Source organism: Bidens hawaiensis, unplaced genomic scaffold (assembly GCF_021521415.1).
Source record: "Bidens hawaiensis isolate Kalapana, Puna unplaced genomic scaffold, B.hawaiensis_p1.1 tig00000512_1, whole genome shotgun sequence".
Taxonomy (NCBI): domain Eukaryota; kingdom Viridiplantae; phylum Streptophyta; class Magnoliopsida; order Asterales; family Asteraceae; genus Bidens; species Bidens hawaiensis.
The window spans coordinates 1,167,258-1,185,607 of NW_027491033.1; the positions used below are offsets into that span (position 1 = coordinate 1,167,258).

At 35.3% G+C, this 18,350-nt stretch overlaps 1 protein-coding gene across 1 annotated transcript; it reads left to right on the forward strand.

Moving 5' to 3' along the window:
- Positions 1 to 12,621: 12,621 nt before the first annotated feature.
- Positions 12,622 to 17,864, forward strand: LOC143632405 (uncharacterized). The gene is made up of 4 exons (XM_077100941.1): positions 12,622 to 12,954; positions 16,862 to 17,191; positions 17,270 to 17,368; positions 17,558 to 17,864. Exons 1-4 carry the CDS (start codon positions 12,622 to 12,624, stop codon positions 17,813 to 17,815), a joined length of 1,020 nt encoding a protein of 339 aa, XP_076957056.1. The 3' UTR covers positions 17,816 to 17,864.
- The last annotated feature ends 486 nt before the right edge of the window (positions 17,865 to 18,350 follow it).

The window sequence follows — 18,350 nt, forward strand, 5'->3', positions numbered from 1 at the left end:
GCTTGGGCAATGAGATTGTTCTTAAGATTAATAAGAGCCAAACTCTCGTGGGTATGCATTGAACAAGATTTGAGTTTTGATTACAAGAACATGCAAAATGACGAATCAAGAGAAACCATAGGCCAAATGAGGAAAGAGAGAGAACATAAGAAGAGATTATTATTTTTGTCTCCTAGCTTCTATTAAAAAGATTAGCCTATATATATTTTCCTACCATTTATAAAATAGTTAGCATGTCTCTTCCTTCTGTATCTTGCATTCAATTTAGATGGTACAACGCTGCTTCCAAGTTATTGCAACATGTTAAATTAAATGTTTGGAAGAAAATTCTTCGCCACGGAAATAGTCAAAGTTGTGGAAGTCCTTGTGCGGGGACCTTCAAAATGAATGCACCAACACCGATAGCTTTCTTAATTAATAATGACCACCCCAATCGAGAACACAAATATCACATAAGAAAATTATATATGCTTCTAAAAACTAAGTTTAAAAATCCTAATGTCACTCAATGACTTAAAAGTAAAAACATCATTATGGATTTAAGTATTGACGAAGCTTATTTAGGGCCCGGGTTAGCCTCGCCCCACTGTTTTTTTGCGCAGTAGTGTAAATTTGTCCGTTCTCAACATATTTTTTTTACACGTAGTGTAAATTTAACCGTTTTTGGTAAAAAAATTTGAGTCCGCCCTCCTCGTTTGTGAAAACGTGTATACATTTTGAGTCCGGCCCCGGTATCTTAGTCCAAGCTTCGCCACTGGATTTAAGCTATGTTTAATATTTAGCAAAATATATTTAATTTCCCGTAACATCAATATAATGGATAATTCTTGGATGTTAGTACTTTTCGTTTCTATCAGTTTAGTTTTGTATTTAATTTATTTCGTTTTATTTTAGTGGTTAATAAGAAAAATTTTCGTTTAATTTCTTTCTTTGGTAGCCATTCTTGGAGTTTTGGTTCGTCTCGAATAGAATTGTAACAATGGTGCTGCGAAGAGTAGTTTGGTAATGAGCAGGTTGAAGTGTTGAACTTCCAAGACTGCTCTTTGTAGTTGTTGGTGAGGGTTTCGGCTAATGGAGCGATCGATTCCGACACTGTCGGTTTGTCGCGGCCAGGAGACATGTTGTCCATTGATCAAAAGATGAATAAAATTACCTCAGTCTAATTCCTCCTCCTGGCATGATTCTTGTGAAGTTTGACCTTCCTACATTGTTTTGAAATTATGCATGCCAACTGCTCTGCCTGTGTGAATATATTTGGATTTTTAATCAATTTGGTTGTTACGGTTTGTATTTTATAACTAACAATTGAAGTTTGGGTTTGTTTTGTTTTACAGGTGAAAGAAGAAGCAATTAGAGATGACGTCAGTCAGCAGCTTGCTCGAGTACACTGACAAAATTCAAAAGGACTATATATGATGAATCTGCATGTTGTTGTCACAAATGTAATAATCTTCAAGCTTTTAATTGTCTTCTTGTTTTGTTTTATTATTGGATATATAAAAATTGTTTATATGTGTGGTGATAATAGAAATGGTTTGTTATTGGTATGTTGGTGAAAGAAAAGATAAGGTTTCAAGATGGCGCCAACTGCTTGATGTAATGCTTCTACCAAAATTAATTCTATGTCCGAAAGGGTATCAACACATATCAGTTTGTCACACATCTATAACTTTATTAGGTGTTATATATATTGACACCTTGACTATCAGATGCAACCCATTTTATATTCCAGCAAACTCAAAATGGATTGCCACCTTCCCAAATACGCTTCAAATTGTTTCAAGACTTCGTCTTTGACTTTATTACGGCTAACTGTTAACTAAATGGCCCTTACCAATTGTTCCACGAGGGCTTGAATGCATCCCATCTGATAGCCTACTCATGCCCAACATTCGTCTATATCGAAGATAAAATCCAATATGTGACCGGTTAACCCAATTCCTGAACTTGCAAATATAAACAGCCCAATTGGCAAGCCCATAGCTAATCCTAGTTATTCTGAGCCCTACAATCCCTACTAAAATGGTTAGCGTAGTAAAACAAGGCACTCTTAGACTCTTCGTACTACTCAACACATATATAATATCCTGTTCTCATTTTGGCCCAACAGATCCTATGCCACTTTACCTAGGCTTAAGCTTGATTATGAAGTTAAATGAGCCTAAGATAGAGCCAACGAGCCGAGCCATGTCCTGAGCCGAGCCATGGTCGATTTTGGCTCGATTACAAAAATGAGCAAAGTCAGCTCAGGTTGTTTCAAATCAAGTTTTTTAGCTAACTTTATTCGAGCTTTTATCGAGCGAGCCCGGGCTTCGAGCCGCAAGCTTTTTGAACACCTGATGAAATTAAACCAGACCATTAACAGATATAACTTATAAATCCATATTTAGGGCCTAGTTCTATTTATCAGTATCATTTTCAGACCATTACTCTATATGGAAAGAAACATTGACCCAATTCAGCCATTAACTATTGTTGACTTTTTGGTCAACGTTTGAATTTGTCACCAACATTCCATAATCTCCAATTTTGACTATCTTTTTGGCTTATTGCCCTTGACCAACATTATTTAATATTTTCCTCCCCAACTAAACTCAATCCAAAACGTGGTCTCAATCTAGTTATAACTGGATGATCTTCTACCAATCCAGCCGGAGATTTTAACTAACATGAATAAAACACTTTTACATCTGATGTGTAGTCTTAATTTGATTTATTTTTTGACAGAATTACAAATTTTGTCCTTTAAAATAAGACGAATTACGGTTCGTGTCCTTTTCTAAGTTTTCTTGCAGCAGGTGTACTTTAAACTTTTTTTTCCTACAAGTTTTGTCCTTTACGCTAACTGGGTTAGAAAAAGTCAGTTAAATCCCATCACGTGAGGCGCATGTGAGGGTACTTTTGTCCTTTCATATATCTCTGCAACTAAGCCCTGTATCACTCTTCCCCCTCCCTCTCAATCGAATCAATTCCCGGCGATTAAAAACCCGACAGTTAAACCCTAAACCCTCGTATCCGACTCGACTCAACAACCCGACAGCTAATACCTTAAATTGCACATCATTCTCAGAACTTAAAAACGTAAGATGGATGATCCTCCTCCTCATCGATTCTACATTCGTGAAGCTGATGAACAATCAAATGCTGATGCGTTTTATGGTAAGTTAAAACTTTAGGGTTTATAATTGGGTTTATTTAACTAACAGCTGTTTAATCATGTTTGTGTAGTAAATAATCCACATTTGTTCACGATCAAGATGCACCATGGTGGCAGTTTCACTAAATTTCCTGGACGGGTTTATAAAAGAGCCGTTGTCCATTTTGTTGACATGCTAGATATTGACAAGTTTTCAGTTCACGAGCTTGATCGAATCTTGCTTGAATTATCCTATCCTACAGATAAGGTTAGATTCTACCATTATGTAGTACCGGGTTCAGAATTGGATTGGGGCTTAGAGCTTTGGGAAGTGATGATGATGTTAGGGGATTTGCTAAGTATATTGGAGCTTTTAATCAGTTAATGAATGTGTATGTTGAGCATGAGTTCACCTCTGTACACACATACTTCTGCTCACCCTCAAAGTTTACCATTGAAGAGATAACAAATGAGGAGTTTCTTGCAAGTGAGGTCGTACTAGATAAAGTAAACTCAGTTAAGAAAAGGTTGTTGTTGGAATGGCAAGATAGCACAAATGAGGTTGTTGTTCAAAAGGTAGTTGTGGAACAAGACAAACAGGATGCAAATGTGAATGTTCAAGAAGAGAATAATGTTGGTGTTGTTGAACAACAAGACCAGATTGATATATGTCATGAGGATCCAGAATTTGACCCTATGTTTGGAGAGGATGCTTTTGGTGTGCAACCTACAAATGAGGTGGAGATTGATTACAATGGTGATGTAGATGGAGGTGGGGATGGAGGTGGATATGGTGTGCAGCCTACAAATGAGGTGGATATGGATTACAATGGAGGTGGGGATGGAGGTGGGGATGAAGATAGTGAAGATTCTTCAATTTCAGATGAAGAAAGTGGAGATGAATCTTCAAGTTCAGATGAAAGTGGAACTGATGATAGTAGGGATTCTAACTATGAAATGAGAGATGAGAGTTCTGATGATGATGAACATCTAGAGGGTTGTCCAGTTAAGAGACCAAAGAATGTGAAGAAATCTAAGAACAAAAAGAAATCTAAAAATGTTAAGAAAACTAGGGATGGTGATGAAGATTCAGAAAGTGATTCAGATAGTGACTTCAAGTATGAAGATGGTGAAACACATGATGTAGATGTAGATATGAGGGATTTCAGACTGCATACTGATTTTGAAGTTGAACAGCAAGATGCAAATTGTAGTTTAGAGGTTTTGGACATAGAAATGGATGATGTGATGTTGGATAATGATAGGATGTATAATGAGAAACAAAGAAATGAGGGGGACATGGATTATCTTTTCCATGTGGGACAAGTTTTTGGTACAAAAGCAGAGGTGAAGGATATGATCAAGGCACATGCAGTTGAAACAAGAAGACAAATTAGGATAAGAAAAGATGATTTGGTAAGGGTCAGGGCTGTGTGTGAAGGAGATATGAAAGATGGGTCCCACATGCAGGGGGTTGGATCTAGCATTGCTAATAAAGATGAGGGACCAGTCCAGAAAAGTATTGGGGTAGGGGAAAAAGGAAAGACCCACTTGCTATTAGATGCCCTTGGGTACTGTTGTTGTCATACCAAAAAAGAACAGCTTCATGGAAAATTACAAGGTTGATAAATGAACATAAATGTCTTCAATCTAGGGAAATTTATGCTTGCACAGCCGGGTTCCTCTCAAACCATTTGGTTACTGATCTTCAAGATGACCCAAAGCTGAAAGTTAAATCCATCAAAGAAAGGTTTCAAAGGAGGTTTGAAGTTGGTGTGTCTGAGATGAAAGCTTATAGGGCAAAGATGTTGGCCAGGGAACATATAATTGGAAATTTCAGAGGCCAATATGGGTTATTGAGGGATTATATTGAAGAGTTGAAGAGGACTAATCCAGATACAACAGTGAAGCTTGAATTAGAAGAATGCTCAGATCCAACATCTGAGACAAGACAATTCAAGAGGATATACATCTGTTTGGGGTCTTTGAAAAAGTGGTTCAAAGCAATAGGTAGGGATCTGTTGGGACTGGATGGGGCTTTCCTTAAAAGTGCTTGGCCTGGCAAGCCCAATTCCTGAACTTGCAAATATAAACAGCCCAATTGGCAAGCCCATAGCTAATCCTAGTTATTCTGAGCCCTACAATCCCTACTAAAATGGTTAGCGTAGTAAAACAAGGCACTCTTAGACTCTTCGTACTACTCAACACATATATAATATCCTGTTCTCATTTTGGCCCAACAGATCCTATGCCACTTTACCTAGGCTTAAGCTTGATTATGAAGTTAAATGAGCCTAAGATAGAGCCAACGAGCCGAGCCATGTCCTGAGCCGAGCCATGGTCGATTTTGGCTCGATTACAAAAATGAGCAAAGTCAGCTCAGGTTGTTTCAAATCAAGTTTTTTAGCTAACTTTATTCGAGCTTTTATCGAGCGAGCCCGGGCTTCGAGCCGCAAGCTTTTTGAACACCTGATGAAATTAAACCAGACCATTAACAGATATAACTTATAAATCCATATTTAGGGCCTAGTTCTATTTATCAGTATCATTTTCAGACCATTACTCTATATGGAAAGAAACATTGACCCAATTCAGCCATTAACTATTGTTGACTTTTTGGTCAACGTTTGAATTTGTCACCAACATTCCATAATCTCCAATTTTGACTATCTTTTTGGCTTATTGCCCTTGACCAACATTATTTAATATTTTCCTCCCCAACTAAACTCAATCCAAAACGTGGTCTCAATCTAGTTATAACTGGATGATCTTCTACCAATCCAGCCGGAGATTTTAACTAACATGAATAAAACACTTTTACATCTGATGTGTAGTCTTAATTTGATTTATTTTTTGACAGAATTACAAATTTTGTCCTTTAAAATAAGACGAATTACGGTTCGTGTCCTTTTCTTAGTTTTCTTGCAGGCGGTGTACTTTAAACTTTTTTTTCCTACAAGTTTTGTCCTTTACGCTAACTGGGTTAGAAAAAGTCAGTTAAATCCCATCACGTGAGGCGCATGTGAGGGTACTTTTGTCCTTTCATATATCTCTGCAACTAAGCCCTGTATCACTCTTCCCCCTCCCTCTCAATCGAATCAATTCCCGGCGATTAAAAACCCGACAGTTAAACCCTAAACCCTCGTATCCGACTCGACTCAACAACCCGACAGCTAATACCTTAAATTGCACATCATTCTCAGAACTTAAAAACGTAAGATGGATGATCCTCCTCCTCATCGATTCTACATTCGTGAAGCTGATGAACAATCAAATGCTGATGCGTTTTATGGTAAGTTAAAACTTTAGGGTTTATAATTGGGTTTATTTAACTAACAGCTGTTTAATCATGTTTGTGTAGTAAATAATCCACATTTGTTCACGATCAAGATGCACCATGGTGGCAGTTTCACTAAATTTCCTGGACGGGTTTATAAAAGAGCCGTTGTCCATTTTGTTGACATGCTAGATATTGACAAGTTTTCAGTTCACGAGCTTGATCGAATCTTGCTTGAATTATCCTATCCTACAGATAAGGTTAGATTCTACCATTATGTAGTATCGGGTTCAGAATTGGATTGGGGCTTAGAGCTTTGGGAAGTGATGATGATGTTAGGGGATTTGCTAAGTATATTGGAGCTTTTAATCAGTTAATGAATGTGTATGTTGAGCATGAGTTCACCTCTGTACACACATACTTCTGCTCACCCTCAAAGTTTACCATTGAAGAGATAACAAATGAGGAGTTTCTTGCAAGTGAGGTCGTACTAGATAAAGTAAACTCAGTTAAGAAAAGGTTGTTGTTGGAATGGCAAGATAGCACAAATGAGGTTGTTGTTCAAAAGGTAGTTGTGGAACAAGACAAACAGGATGCAAATGTGAATGTTCAAGAAGAGAATAATGTTGGTGTTGTTGAACAACAAGACCAGATTGATATATGTCATGAGGATCCAGAATTTGACCCTATGTTTGGAGAGGATGCTTTTGGTGTGCAACCTACAAATGAGGTGGAGATTGATTACAATGGTGATGTAGATGGAGGTGGGGATGGAGGTGGATATGGTGTGCAGCCTACAAATGAGGTGGATATGGATTACAATGGACGTGGGGATGGAGGTGGGGATGAAGATAGTGAAGATTCTTCAATTTCAGATGAAGAAAGTGGAGATGAATCTTCAAGTTCAGATGAAAGTGGAACTGATGATAGTAGGGATTCTAACTATGAAATGAGAGATGAGAGTTCTGATGATGATGAACATCTAGAGGATTGTCCAGTTAAGAAACCAAAGAATGTGAAGAAATCTAAGAACAAAAAGAAATCTAAAAATGTTAAGAAAACTAGGGATGGTGATGAAGATTCAGAAAGTGATTCAGATAGTGACTTCAACTATGAAGATGGTGAAACACATGATGTAGATGTAGATATGAGGGATTTCAGACTGCATACTGATTTTGAAGTTGAACAGCAGGATGCAAATTGTAGTTTAGAGGTTTTGGACATAGAAATGGATGATGTGATGTTGGATAATGATAGGATGTATAATGAGAAACAAAGAAATGAGGGGGACATGGATTATCTTTTCCATGTGGGACAAGTTTTTGGTACAAAAGCAGAGGTGAAGGATATGATCAAGGCACATGCAGTTGAAACAAGAAGACAAATTAGGATAAGAAAAGATGATTTGGTAAGGGTCAGGGCTGTGTGTGAAGGAGATATGAAAGATGGGTCCCACATGCAGGGGGTTGGATCTAGCAGTGCTAATAAAGATGAGGGACCAGTCCAGAAAAGTATTGGGGTAGGGGAAAAAGGAAAGACCCACTTGCTATTAGATGCCCTTGGGTACTGTTGTTGTCATACCAAAAAAGAACAGCTTCATGGAAAATTACAAGGTTGATAAATGAACATAAATGTCTTCAATCTAGGGAAATTTATGCTTGCACAGCCGGGTTCCTCTCAAACAATTTGGTTACTGATCTTCAAGATGACCCAAAGCTGAAAGTTAAATCCATCAAAGAAAGGTTTCAAAGGAGGTTTGAAGTTGGTGTGTCTGAGATGAAAGCTTATAGGGCAAAGATGTTGGCCAGGGAACATATAATTGGAAATTTCAGAGGCCAATATGGGTTATTGAGGGATTATATTGAAGAGTTGAAGAGGACTAATCCAGATACAACAGTGAAGCTTGAATTAGAAGAATGCTCAGATCCAACATCTGAGACAAGACAATTCAAGAGGATATACATCTGTTTGGGGTCTTTGAAAAAGGGGTTCAAAGCAATAGGTAGGGATCTGTTGGGACTGGATGAGGCTTTCCTTAAAAGTGCTTGGCCTGGCAAGCCCAATTCCTGAACTTGCAAATATAAATAGCCCAATTGGCAAGCCCATAGCTAATCCTAGTTATTCTGAGCCCTACAATCCCTACTAAAATGGTTAGCGTAGTAAAACAAGGCCCTCTTAGACTCTTCGTACTACTCAACACATATATAATATCCTGTTCTCATTTTGGCCCAACAGATCCTATGCCACTTTACCTAGGCTTAAGCTTGATTATGAAGTTAAATGAGCCTAAGATAGAGCCAACGAGCCGAGCCATGTCCTGAGCCGAGCCATGGTCGATTTTGGCTCGATTACAAAAATGAGCAAAGTCAGCTCAGGTTGTTTCAAATCAAGTTTTTTAGCTAACTTTATTTGAGCTTTAATCGAGCGAGCCCGGGCTTCGAGCCGTAAGCTTTTTGAACACCCGATGAAATTAAACCAGGCCATTAACAGATATAACTTATAAATCCATATTTAGGGCCTAGTTCTATTTATCAGTATCATTTTCAGACCATTACTCTATATGGAAAGAAACATTGACCCAATTCAGCCATTAACTATTGTTGACTTTTTGGTCAACGTTTGAATTTGTCACCAACATTCCATAATCTCCAATTTTGACTATCATTTTGGCTTATTGCCCTTGACCAACATTATTTAATATTTTCCTCCCCAACTAAACTCAATCCAAAACGTGGTCTCAATCTAGTTATAACTGGATGATCTTCTACCAATCCAGCCGGAGATTTTAACTAACATGAATAAAACACTTTTACATTTGATGTGTAGTCTTAATTTGATTTATTTTGTTTAACGTTACCCCTAGTCATACGTACTCCAAACTAATATGCCCCATGTCTGGATTTGAAATCGAGACCTTCCATCTAAGAGACAATAGCCTCTCGGTAGTTTTTCCTAGCTACCTGTCATCACCTGTTGGAAATGATCATTTGGGTTTCGTAAATGACAAAAGTTTCAAATAATAAATGGCCACTTTGGTGCAATTATATTTTCAGCATATACATATTTTGAAATGAAGACAGGTATTATGTTTCATGAATTTTTTCCTAAAAGAGTGTTAAGAGAAAAAATATTTATCAATGTAGTGTTCCTTCAAAACTATTTACCAAAAGAGTGTTCTTTAAAAGATTGTATTTTCTCACTCCTAATATAATTGGTTAACATATATCAATAAAATAAAGTATATTTTAAAAAGAAAAAAAAATACACATAAATATTGACAACCACGTACATGTGAAGTTTTAATATTTCGGAAAATATGTTTTATATTTTTGCTAAACGCATTGGTATATTTAATATTATTTTATTTTATTTTATTTTTTACTTTTTAGAAATTGTAATAAAGCATTGCACAAAAGATTTAAATACACCTATATGTTTTTAAGAAAACCTATCTGTAATATTCTAACATTTTCAAATAAGACGTTTTTCTATCAAACAATTTCCTTATAATATAACTATTATTATGTATGATTATGCATATATCATAAAAACATATAAAATTTAAATATTATTATTAGATAGATAAAAACATGAATAAATATTATAGATAAATAATAAAGTTGATATACTGGTTAATGAATAGAATAACTTTTTTTATTATTTTCTTTTTGTAAGGCCCAATTTCATAAAGCAAGAAAATGGTTTACCAACAGCAAGAAGCCCGAACGTACAAGAAAAAAAAGGAACAAATACCAAACTAAAAAACTTTTACAAATCAATTAAATAGATAAATAAACGAAGTTAAACTTACAACGCTTTCCTACTCCAAACCCACATATTTTATGTATTTGCTCAAACAAAATTGATCTAAATAACAATGCATTTAAAAAGCTATAATTTTTCTTCAATTTATATAAGCTTAAAATAATAAAAGTAATTATAGAATAAATTTCTTGTTTGGAAAATTTTCTAAAGAAACTGATTAATATTTTTTTGTAAATATTACGTGCGTTGGAATATATATATATATATATATACAAGTTAATGATTTGCGAAAATAGCACCCATTGATAAAGCAAAAAACCATAATTTTTCTTTAAAAAATTAGTATATTTTTTAAAATCATTTTCATGTTTCTTTCCCATAGAAAATCACTACATAAATATTAATATCCCACCAAGTTTAAATCGTTAGAGGACAAGGTTTTAAATTTTTCATATGCATATTTTATGTATCAATTTTGAGGGAACAAAGTATAAAAAGAATAAACATATTAGATAAAATGCAGAAAAACAGGTTATATTATATTTTATTAAAAAATAGGTTATCCAATGAAATTAGGAGAAAGAAATTATAGTTTGAGAAATAAAGTTAAAGTAACACCATTTTAGTAAATAGTTTTGAATGAACACTAGATTGGTAAATATTTTTTCTCATAACACTCTTTTAGGAAAAAACTCTATGTTTCACGATGTCATAATATATTTTTATTATATCTTACATACCTAAGAATAGGATAATTGATCATTAATTACAAATAACAATAGAGAGCACTTAGTTTTACACTTTCAATTAAACTTGATCGGCGAAGTTTATTTCCAAGATTATCGGTTGGAGTAGCCATAATCATGTTTCCTCTTAAATGGACCTAAACCTCCTTGTGAGACCTGCTAGCCAGGAATTAATTGTAGAGCAAACGTTAACACAGATAACTGTGATAAAATATTATGTTCATGTACACTAAGAAATATAGAGTTCATATTGTTGCGAATTTTATATTTTAGATACTTGGTATATCTTTTAATATTCCCCTACAATCATAAATGTGACATACTATACATGTTTTTGTGTCAACAAATTGATAAAAGTATGCACATTTCATGAATTGTTTAGGAAAAAGTGTGTAAGATACATTTCTTTTGCTTCACATCTTAGAGAAAGATTATGTGAGTGGCAAGGGATCCTATGTGAAAGACAATAGTTCAGAGTAAAATCCGACAATGTAAGCCAAATGTTTTGGTTGGACATTCATGCCTGCACAACAAGGGCATGCACACTGCCGTGCGTCCTTGTAGCTGTTTGATTATAATACAACTAGGAATTTATCATTTAGATTGACTCGTTATCTATAAACAATCTCAAGGTTTGTTCACCCCCCTAAATAGAACAACTTTCAACCCAATTTCATAAATTATATTTATTTCAAACACATAGGAAACATATCTTATTCACCTTTGTTCTATTTTAGGCACTTCTTACATCATTGCGAAACTCTCTTTAAGCACAACCAAACCCAATAACAGGTAATTAAGTAAAGAATAAACTTGGTTGCTTGAAGCCTAATAAGTTTGTTAGAGCCCATATTGGTTCTACTGGCACAAGACCACCAACTGGTAAAGTTATGTTATGGATCCCACACGCTCAAACAATGGTTAGACCAAAAACCCAAAGTCACCACCACCATTGTTAATGTGATGAAGCCATTGAAGCTATTAGATAATGTAGACAATTTTGGAAGATGAATTCTCGGTATTCGGAGGAAAATAAACTCAAAAGCACGAAACATGCAGAATTCATGAGGAACAAAACTTTATTTAGGTCAAAGTCTGCCGGAAAGGTTAAAATTTGGACCCTTCAAAGGAGGGTCATGATCAACAAACGAGGGTCACCACTGCCATTGAGAAACTTATCAAGAAATAAGAAAATGTTGATTCAAACATTAGGAGGTTGACTTCAAATGGTGAAGATAAAAGGTTTCAACCCAAATAATTGGGCAACAACAAATCTTCTTTTGGCTCTAAGGAAGGTGAGGCCAAAAAAGTCAGAAGTCACAATAGACCTTCTATCGAGTAAGGAACACACGAAATGTGAAAAGATCAAAGAAGCAATGTGTGTTTTTATCAAGTCTGCCCCCAACTTTTGCAAGAAAATAAATTGAAGATAAAGAGAGAAAAGATTGCTCACTTCCTTTGGAGGCAGTCAAATTAACGAAACAAATGCTGAAATGATCGGAGTCTGTAAAGAGCTTAGGCCCCATATGTGGTGTACAAATTGGGGATAAGTTCAAATACCGGGCACAACTAAAGATGATATTGGTCTTCACTGCCAACTTCAATCGGGTATTGATTATACCAATATTGAAGGAAAAAACTTGGCAATAAGTATCGTTGACTCTCATCGGTACGCAAATAAGACCGGATCTGCTGATATGTTGATATATTATGGTGATGGTGGTCTAAAATTCTTAGGGCCCAAATCGCTACCAGAAGATCAAGAACTTAAACGCGGTAATCTGGCGTTGAAGAACAGTATGGATGAGAAAACTGTAATCCGAGTGATTAAGAAGCTTGAATTTTATAAGGATGAGGTGTTTGTGTATGATGGTTTGTATGATGCAAATCATTATAGACAAACAAGAAATGAAGATGGCAGGATTGTGTTTGGGTTTCATTTAAATAGATTAACTAGACAGCCTGCAATTGACCATGTATTGAATGCTAGCTGTTACACACAAACATATGGTAAAGTGCAGGTTGCCGAGGTACTATATTTAAATGTAACTTCAACTTGATCTTGTCTTCTTTATTTTTTTATTGTGTACAATGATTCACAACATACATACCATCATGCACAAACACCTCATTCTTATCAAACCCTTCAAGTTTCTTTATCACTGAATCACGTTTCTCTCATCCATAATGTTCTTCAAAGCCAGGTTACCATGTATAAGTTTTCGATCTTCTGATAGCAATTTGCGCCACAAGAATCCAAAGACTAGCCTAACCACAATATATCAGCATATCAGTTGATCCGGACTCATTTGCGTACCGATGCGAGTCAACGATACTTATTGCCAATTTTTTTCCTTCAATCTTGGTATAATCAATACCCGATTGAAGTTGGCAGTGAAGACCGATCATCTTTAGTTGTGCCCGGTATTTGAACTTATCCCCAATTTTTACACCACATATGGGGCCTAAGCTCTTTACAGGCTCCATCCATTTCAGCATTTGTTTGACTAACTTGACAACCTCCACAGGAACCCTCCAATGAGCATTCGTCTCTCACTATATCTTCAATCTGTTTTCTCGCAAAAGTTGTAGGTAGACTTGAACGGTAATACTTATTGCTTCTTTGGTCTTTCCATGTTTCGTGTGTTCCAAACGCGATACAGTATTCGTTTTGACTTCTGACGTTTTGGCCTCACTTTCATTTGAGCAAAAGAATGTTTGTTTCTGCCCAATTATATGGGTTGAAACCTTTTATTTTTTCCATTTAAAGCCAACTTTCTAACATTTGAGGCAACATTCTTTGCATTCTTCAAATGTTTTCTCCTTGACACTTTGGTGGCGGTGACCGTTGATTGTTGGTCATGATCCTCCTTTATAGCGTCACAAAATTTGACCTTTTCAAGTAGACTTTTACCCAAATGAAGGTTTTGTTCTTCCAGAATTCTGCATATGCATATTCAATGCTTTTGAATTTCTTATCCTCCAAAAATGAGAGTTCAACTTCCAAATATTTGTGTCTACATTATCTAGAAGCTTCCCTGGCTCCTCATAGTAACAATGGTGTTGGTGACTTCCGAATTTGGGCACCACCATTGTTTGAACTTGCGCAATCCCTAACTTTTACTTTATCAATTGATGGACTTCAGACGGAAGAACCATTGGTTCTTCCAAATTCATTAGGATTCAAGCTACTGAGCTTATTATTCTCAAGATTTGAGTAAACATTTGTTGAGTTCTTCAAAGGCTTAGCGCCTCCTTTCATTCCCCAACGAGGAGGGAAATCATGAACCGCTTGCACCATTGGTTTCTGTTTTCTGCGTTTTTCTAGACCGCTATTGTTAGAATAATCCAACAATCGCTTTCTAGAAATTATAGGCTCACGTGAGTTCTTCAAGAACTGCATTCTCAAATCAGAAGTGTTACTTTGGTAAGAAATTTGAAGATTAAGAAGATTCAGGAAAATGTAAACTAGAATTTCCAATTACAGATTTAAAATTTGAAACAACACATACAAACGTCCTACACATCGATTGCAGGAGAAAATCAAATCAGTTAACCCTGATTTTCAATGTTCACCGGCTTCTAACCGTCACAAATAGCAAAGTCTAATGATGAACTAATTAATTATTTTGATTTAAGAACATACTAACACAAAAAGTTCCTCATAAATACCCTTAGAAACTATAATCAAGCAATAAATAACAGATTTGTAGACAAACCTAATTGCAATTCATGTTTTTTGGTCTGGTGCATGGTGTATGATTTCGATAATTCAATCCAAAGTATAATGATGAACTGCCTATTTTGAATTAAGAACAAATTTACGCAGTAAAAACCTCATGAATTCCCTTTAAAGCCACAATCAAGAGAGAAATAATGGATTGTAAGAAAACCTAATCGTTATACTCGTTTTTTACGACTTCAATTAGACAACAATGGAGTAATCTTGACCATACACGATTGTTAATAATCGAATTCAATGCCCAGACTCAGTCATACCAAAGTTATCAAATTATCAGTTAAATCAAATCAGTACATGAATAAAGGTAAAAAGCGAAAATTTAACAATATATTTATGAATACTGGTCAACGATTCAATCCTATAAAGATATGTATGCATCAAATTTAGAGTAAAGATTAAAATCAAAGGGATATGGAGAATGCTTACGGTAACTTTGGGGGATACTTCGTGTGAGGACGATGGCGAACGGTTATGCCGCTGTGGTGATTGTAGTGGTTGCGGGTTTCCAAAAAGTAAGCCTTGGTATTTATAACCGATTTAAATGCTTAAGGGTGTTAACGGATACATTTCAAAATTTATTCATTTACCTAACGGATAGATTTTAAAATTTAATTTGAATGCTTAAGGGTGTTAACGGATACATTTCAAAATTTATTCAAATTTGTAATGGATACATTTCGAAAATTTTTCAATTTTGTAATAGACACATTTCAAAATTCTATTATGTATATTATCATAAAATCAATATTATTTGATCATTATTCATGCATTTCGATAAATTATGTAAGTAGCTAAGATATACATTTTAAAATTTATTCAATTAGCTAACACATATATTTAATTAATCTATCGTTTTCTTTAGAAGATATTCATATGCTGTACTCAACGTTAAATTCAAGTTTTTATGTGTTAAACAAGTTTGTCAGGAATTTACGAACTTTTGCTGGAATTTTCAGGATTTGGCCAGCATCTCATGAAATCTAACTGAAACTGACCGGAATCTTACCCATCACTAAATGGAAGCAAGGTGTTTTCCTTGTGCCTTGCATAAGGACCTAGGCGTCTGACCAAAGAACTTTTGACAACACAGGTAGCACCCAACACCCCATGCCACCAAAGACAAAAACTCGCATCTGACCAAAATGTATATATGGGGCGTTTTCGGAGTGTTGGGGGCTCTCTCGTTGAGTGAAAAACGGGTGTAGGGCATGGATCAATCAGTGTGTTAATTTATTTAATATTTATCTTAACCAATCACAATCACACACTTTTCTTTTTCATGTGAAACTATTACACACTTTATGTGGATGCTTTATACCTACATGATAATAATGATGTGACGGGATGTTTTTCACTTTACGGTGGATCCTCTACGGATGCCCTCAAGTATTTTAAAGAATTCCATAGTCATAGTAAATGTACATTCAAATGAGTTATCAACATACAAAGGAGTTGAAGCAAGAATCTTGAAACCAACATACACCTTCTAGGATGTATAACCCTAATTAATTTTGTACACAACATCACATATCAAAGAATCAAACACAAATTTCCATGACAAAAACTCAAACAAATAAATTGACAACACATACACTACAAGAAATTTCACCTGATATGACGAACCCTGTAGCAACGACAATTCGTTGCTAAATATCAAGTATAACAACGATTTGTCGTAGCAATAGAGTGTAACATAAATTTTCTTTTATGTTGCCTGTAACGACGACATATCGTAGCTTTATTGTTGAGCGGGAAAAGGAAAAAGATACCGCGAATGGAAAACGCTATAGCGACGATTTATTGTTGTTATAGGTATTTTCTTTTATAATTTTGATTTATTTTACTTCAAAATTCTGAAACTTAAAAATTGGTCAACCTATTACCACGATACATCATATCAATTAATATGTTTATTCTTATGTTAGCTACTAACAAATTTGGAAAAGGGGAATGCAAATTAATTGGTAAAACCTAGTCACCCGCCTGCACCATGAACTCTCTCCCTCTCTCGCACGTCGTACTCCGTCACCACCCTTTGCCACCGTCTGCCTCCACCGCCCTCTACATACTACAATGAGGCGCCACCATCTGCTGCCTTCTTCTGTCGTAGCCTAATTCTGCTAGTGAATGTACCTTCAAGTCTTCAACCTTCTTGTTTGGTTGAACCATTTCCCCCAATTAAACACTTTTTGTAGAGTTATTTTGATCTCGCCCCATGGATTAACTCACCACATTGGAGAAAAATAAACGATGGCATTAATAGCGATTGTGCTAATCGCTTCCGGGGTCTTAAAAGTAAATTTGGTAAACATTTCAAGAAAGTTGGAGGTAAAGAAGATTTGGAAAATTCAAGAAAGAAGCCTCATTCCTTAATTGACAAAAAAAAGTGGAACAAGCTTATTGATGACCTATTTCTTACTCCCGAGTATATTGAGCGCTCAGAACAAAACTCAATAAATAGAGCAAAACAATCTTACCCAAGTTGTGGTGGGAGTAGGCCGTATGCTCAAACAAGACACTTGGATGTAAGAAAAATTATTAGTATAATTTAAAGAAGTATTTAGAACTTATTCAAATCTTAGTAATATTAATAATGTTTACAGTTGAAATCTACTGGAAAGACAAGTGAAATCGACAATTGGAGGTCAATGCACTTGAATGTGAAAGGTGGATGGGTTAACAACCGAGCGGCTCAAGATTGGGTAAGTTTGTTTGTTTATATTTTGATATATAATGTGTAAGATTGTAAGAATGGGTAGTTTTTTTTAATTAAACCTATTACTGAAAAGGATTTGTTTTACCAATATGCTGTCCAAAGCTTGAAGCTACCAAATTTAGGATAACTTATAGTGAAGTTTGAAAGCAATTAGATTATAAATCTAACCATTTAGGACAAAATTCAAGAGGAGGTTAGTAGGATGCAAAGGGATGCGGGTGATGATAAGCCAATTGATGAGGTAGAGTTTCTTCGACGTGCACTTGGTTCTCGTAGTGACTGGGAACGAGGCATTGAACGAAAGCTGAAAAATTCATCAGCCAATAACGCGTCTGTGTACGAACCAACACCATCACAATGGGACACCATGCAACAACAAATGAGTCAATTGATCACCCGTGTTAATGAACTTGAAAAGAAAAAAGGTGAATGAGTAAAGATGTTGAAAATGAAAAAATGGATGTTGATGATGAAGATGATGAAAGCGAAGGCAGTATGTGATTAGTTATGAACAATTTAGTGGCTTGTAGTATGATGATAATCTAAACAATTTGACGGTTTAACGTTTGTAATTTGACGGTTTAAACGTTCGTAATTTAGGTTGTTTTATAATTTGTTGGTTTATGATTTTATTTGCTAAAAAATTTTGATTAATTAAAAAAATTGGAAAATTAATTAAAAAATCTGGGAAAAAACTTTTCTACCCTATAGCAACGACAAGTCGTCTCTTCAGAAGAACACGCTTTTAAAATATATTTTATATATAAATATCAGTAACGACGACTTGTCATATCTACAAAGTAAGTGTATATTATTATTTAATTACCCTATAGTGACGACATGTCGTAGCAATAAATATTTTTAATATTTATTAAATCTTTATTTTTATTACTGAAAATAGTTTGCGACGAGAGCCTATAGTGACGAGAAATTGTGGTAATAAGTGAACTCTATAGCAACGACGTTAT

Excerpts from the sequence above, each read along its gene's own strand:
- LOC143632405 (XM_077100941.1), top strand. The coding sequence starts at position 12,622 with ATGTTGATATATTATGGTGATGGTGGTCTAAAATTCTTAGGGCCCAAA. Across the intron at positions 12,955-16,861 it reads GTAAAGTGCAGGTTGCCGAG|AGTTATTTTGATCTCGCCCC; the intron begins GTACTATATTTA and ends CACTTTTTGTAG. Across the intron at positions 17,192-17,269 it reads CTCAAACAAGACACTTGGAT|TTGAAATCTACTGGAAAGAC; the intron begins GTAAGAAAAATT and ends TAATGTTTACAG.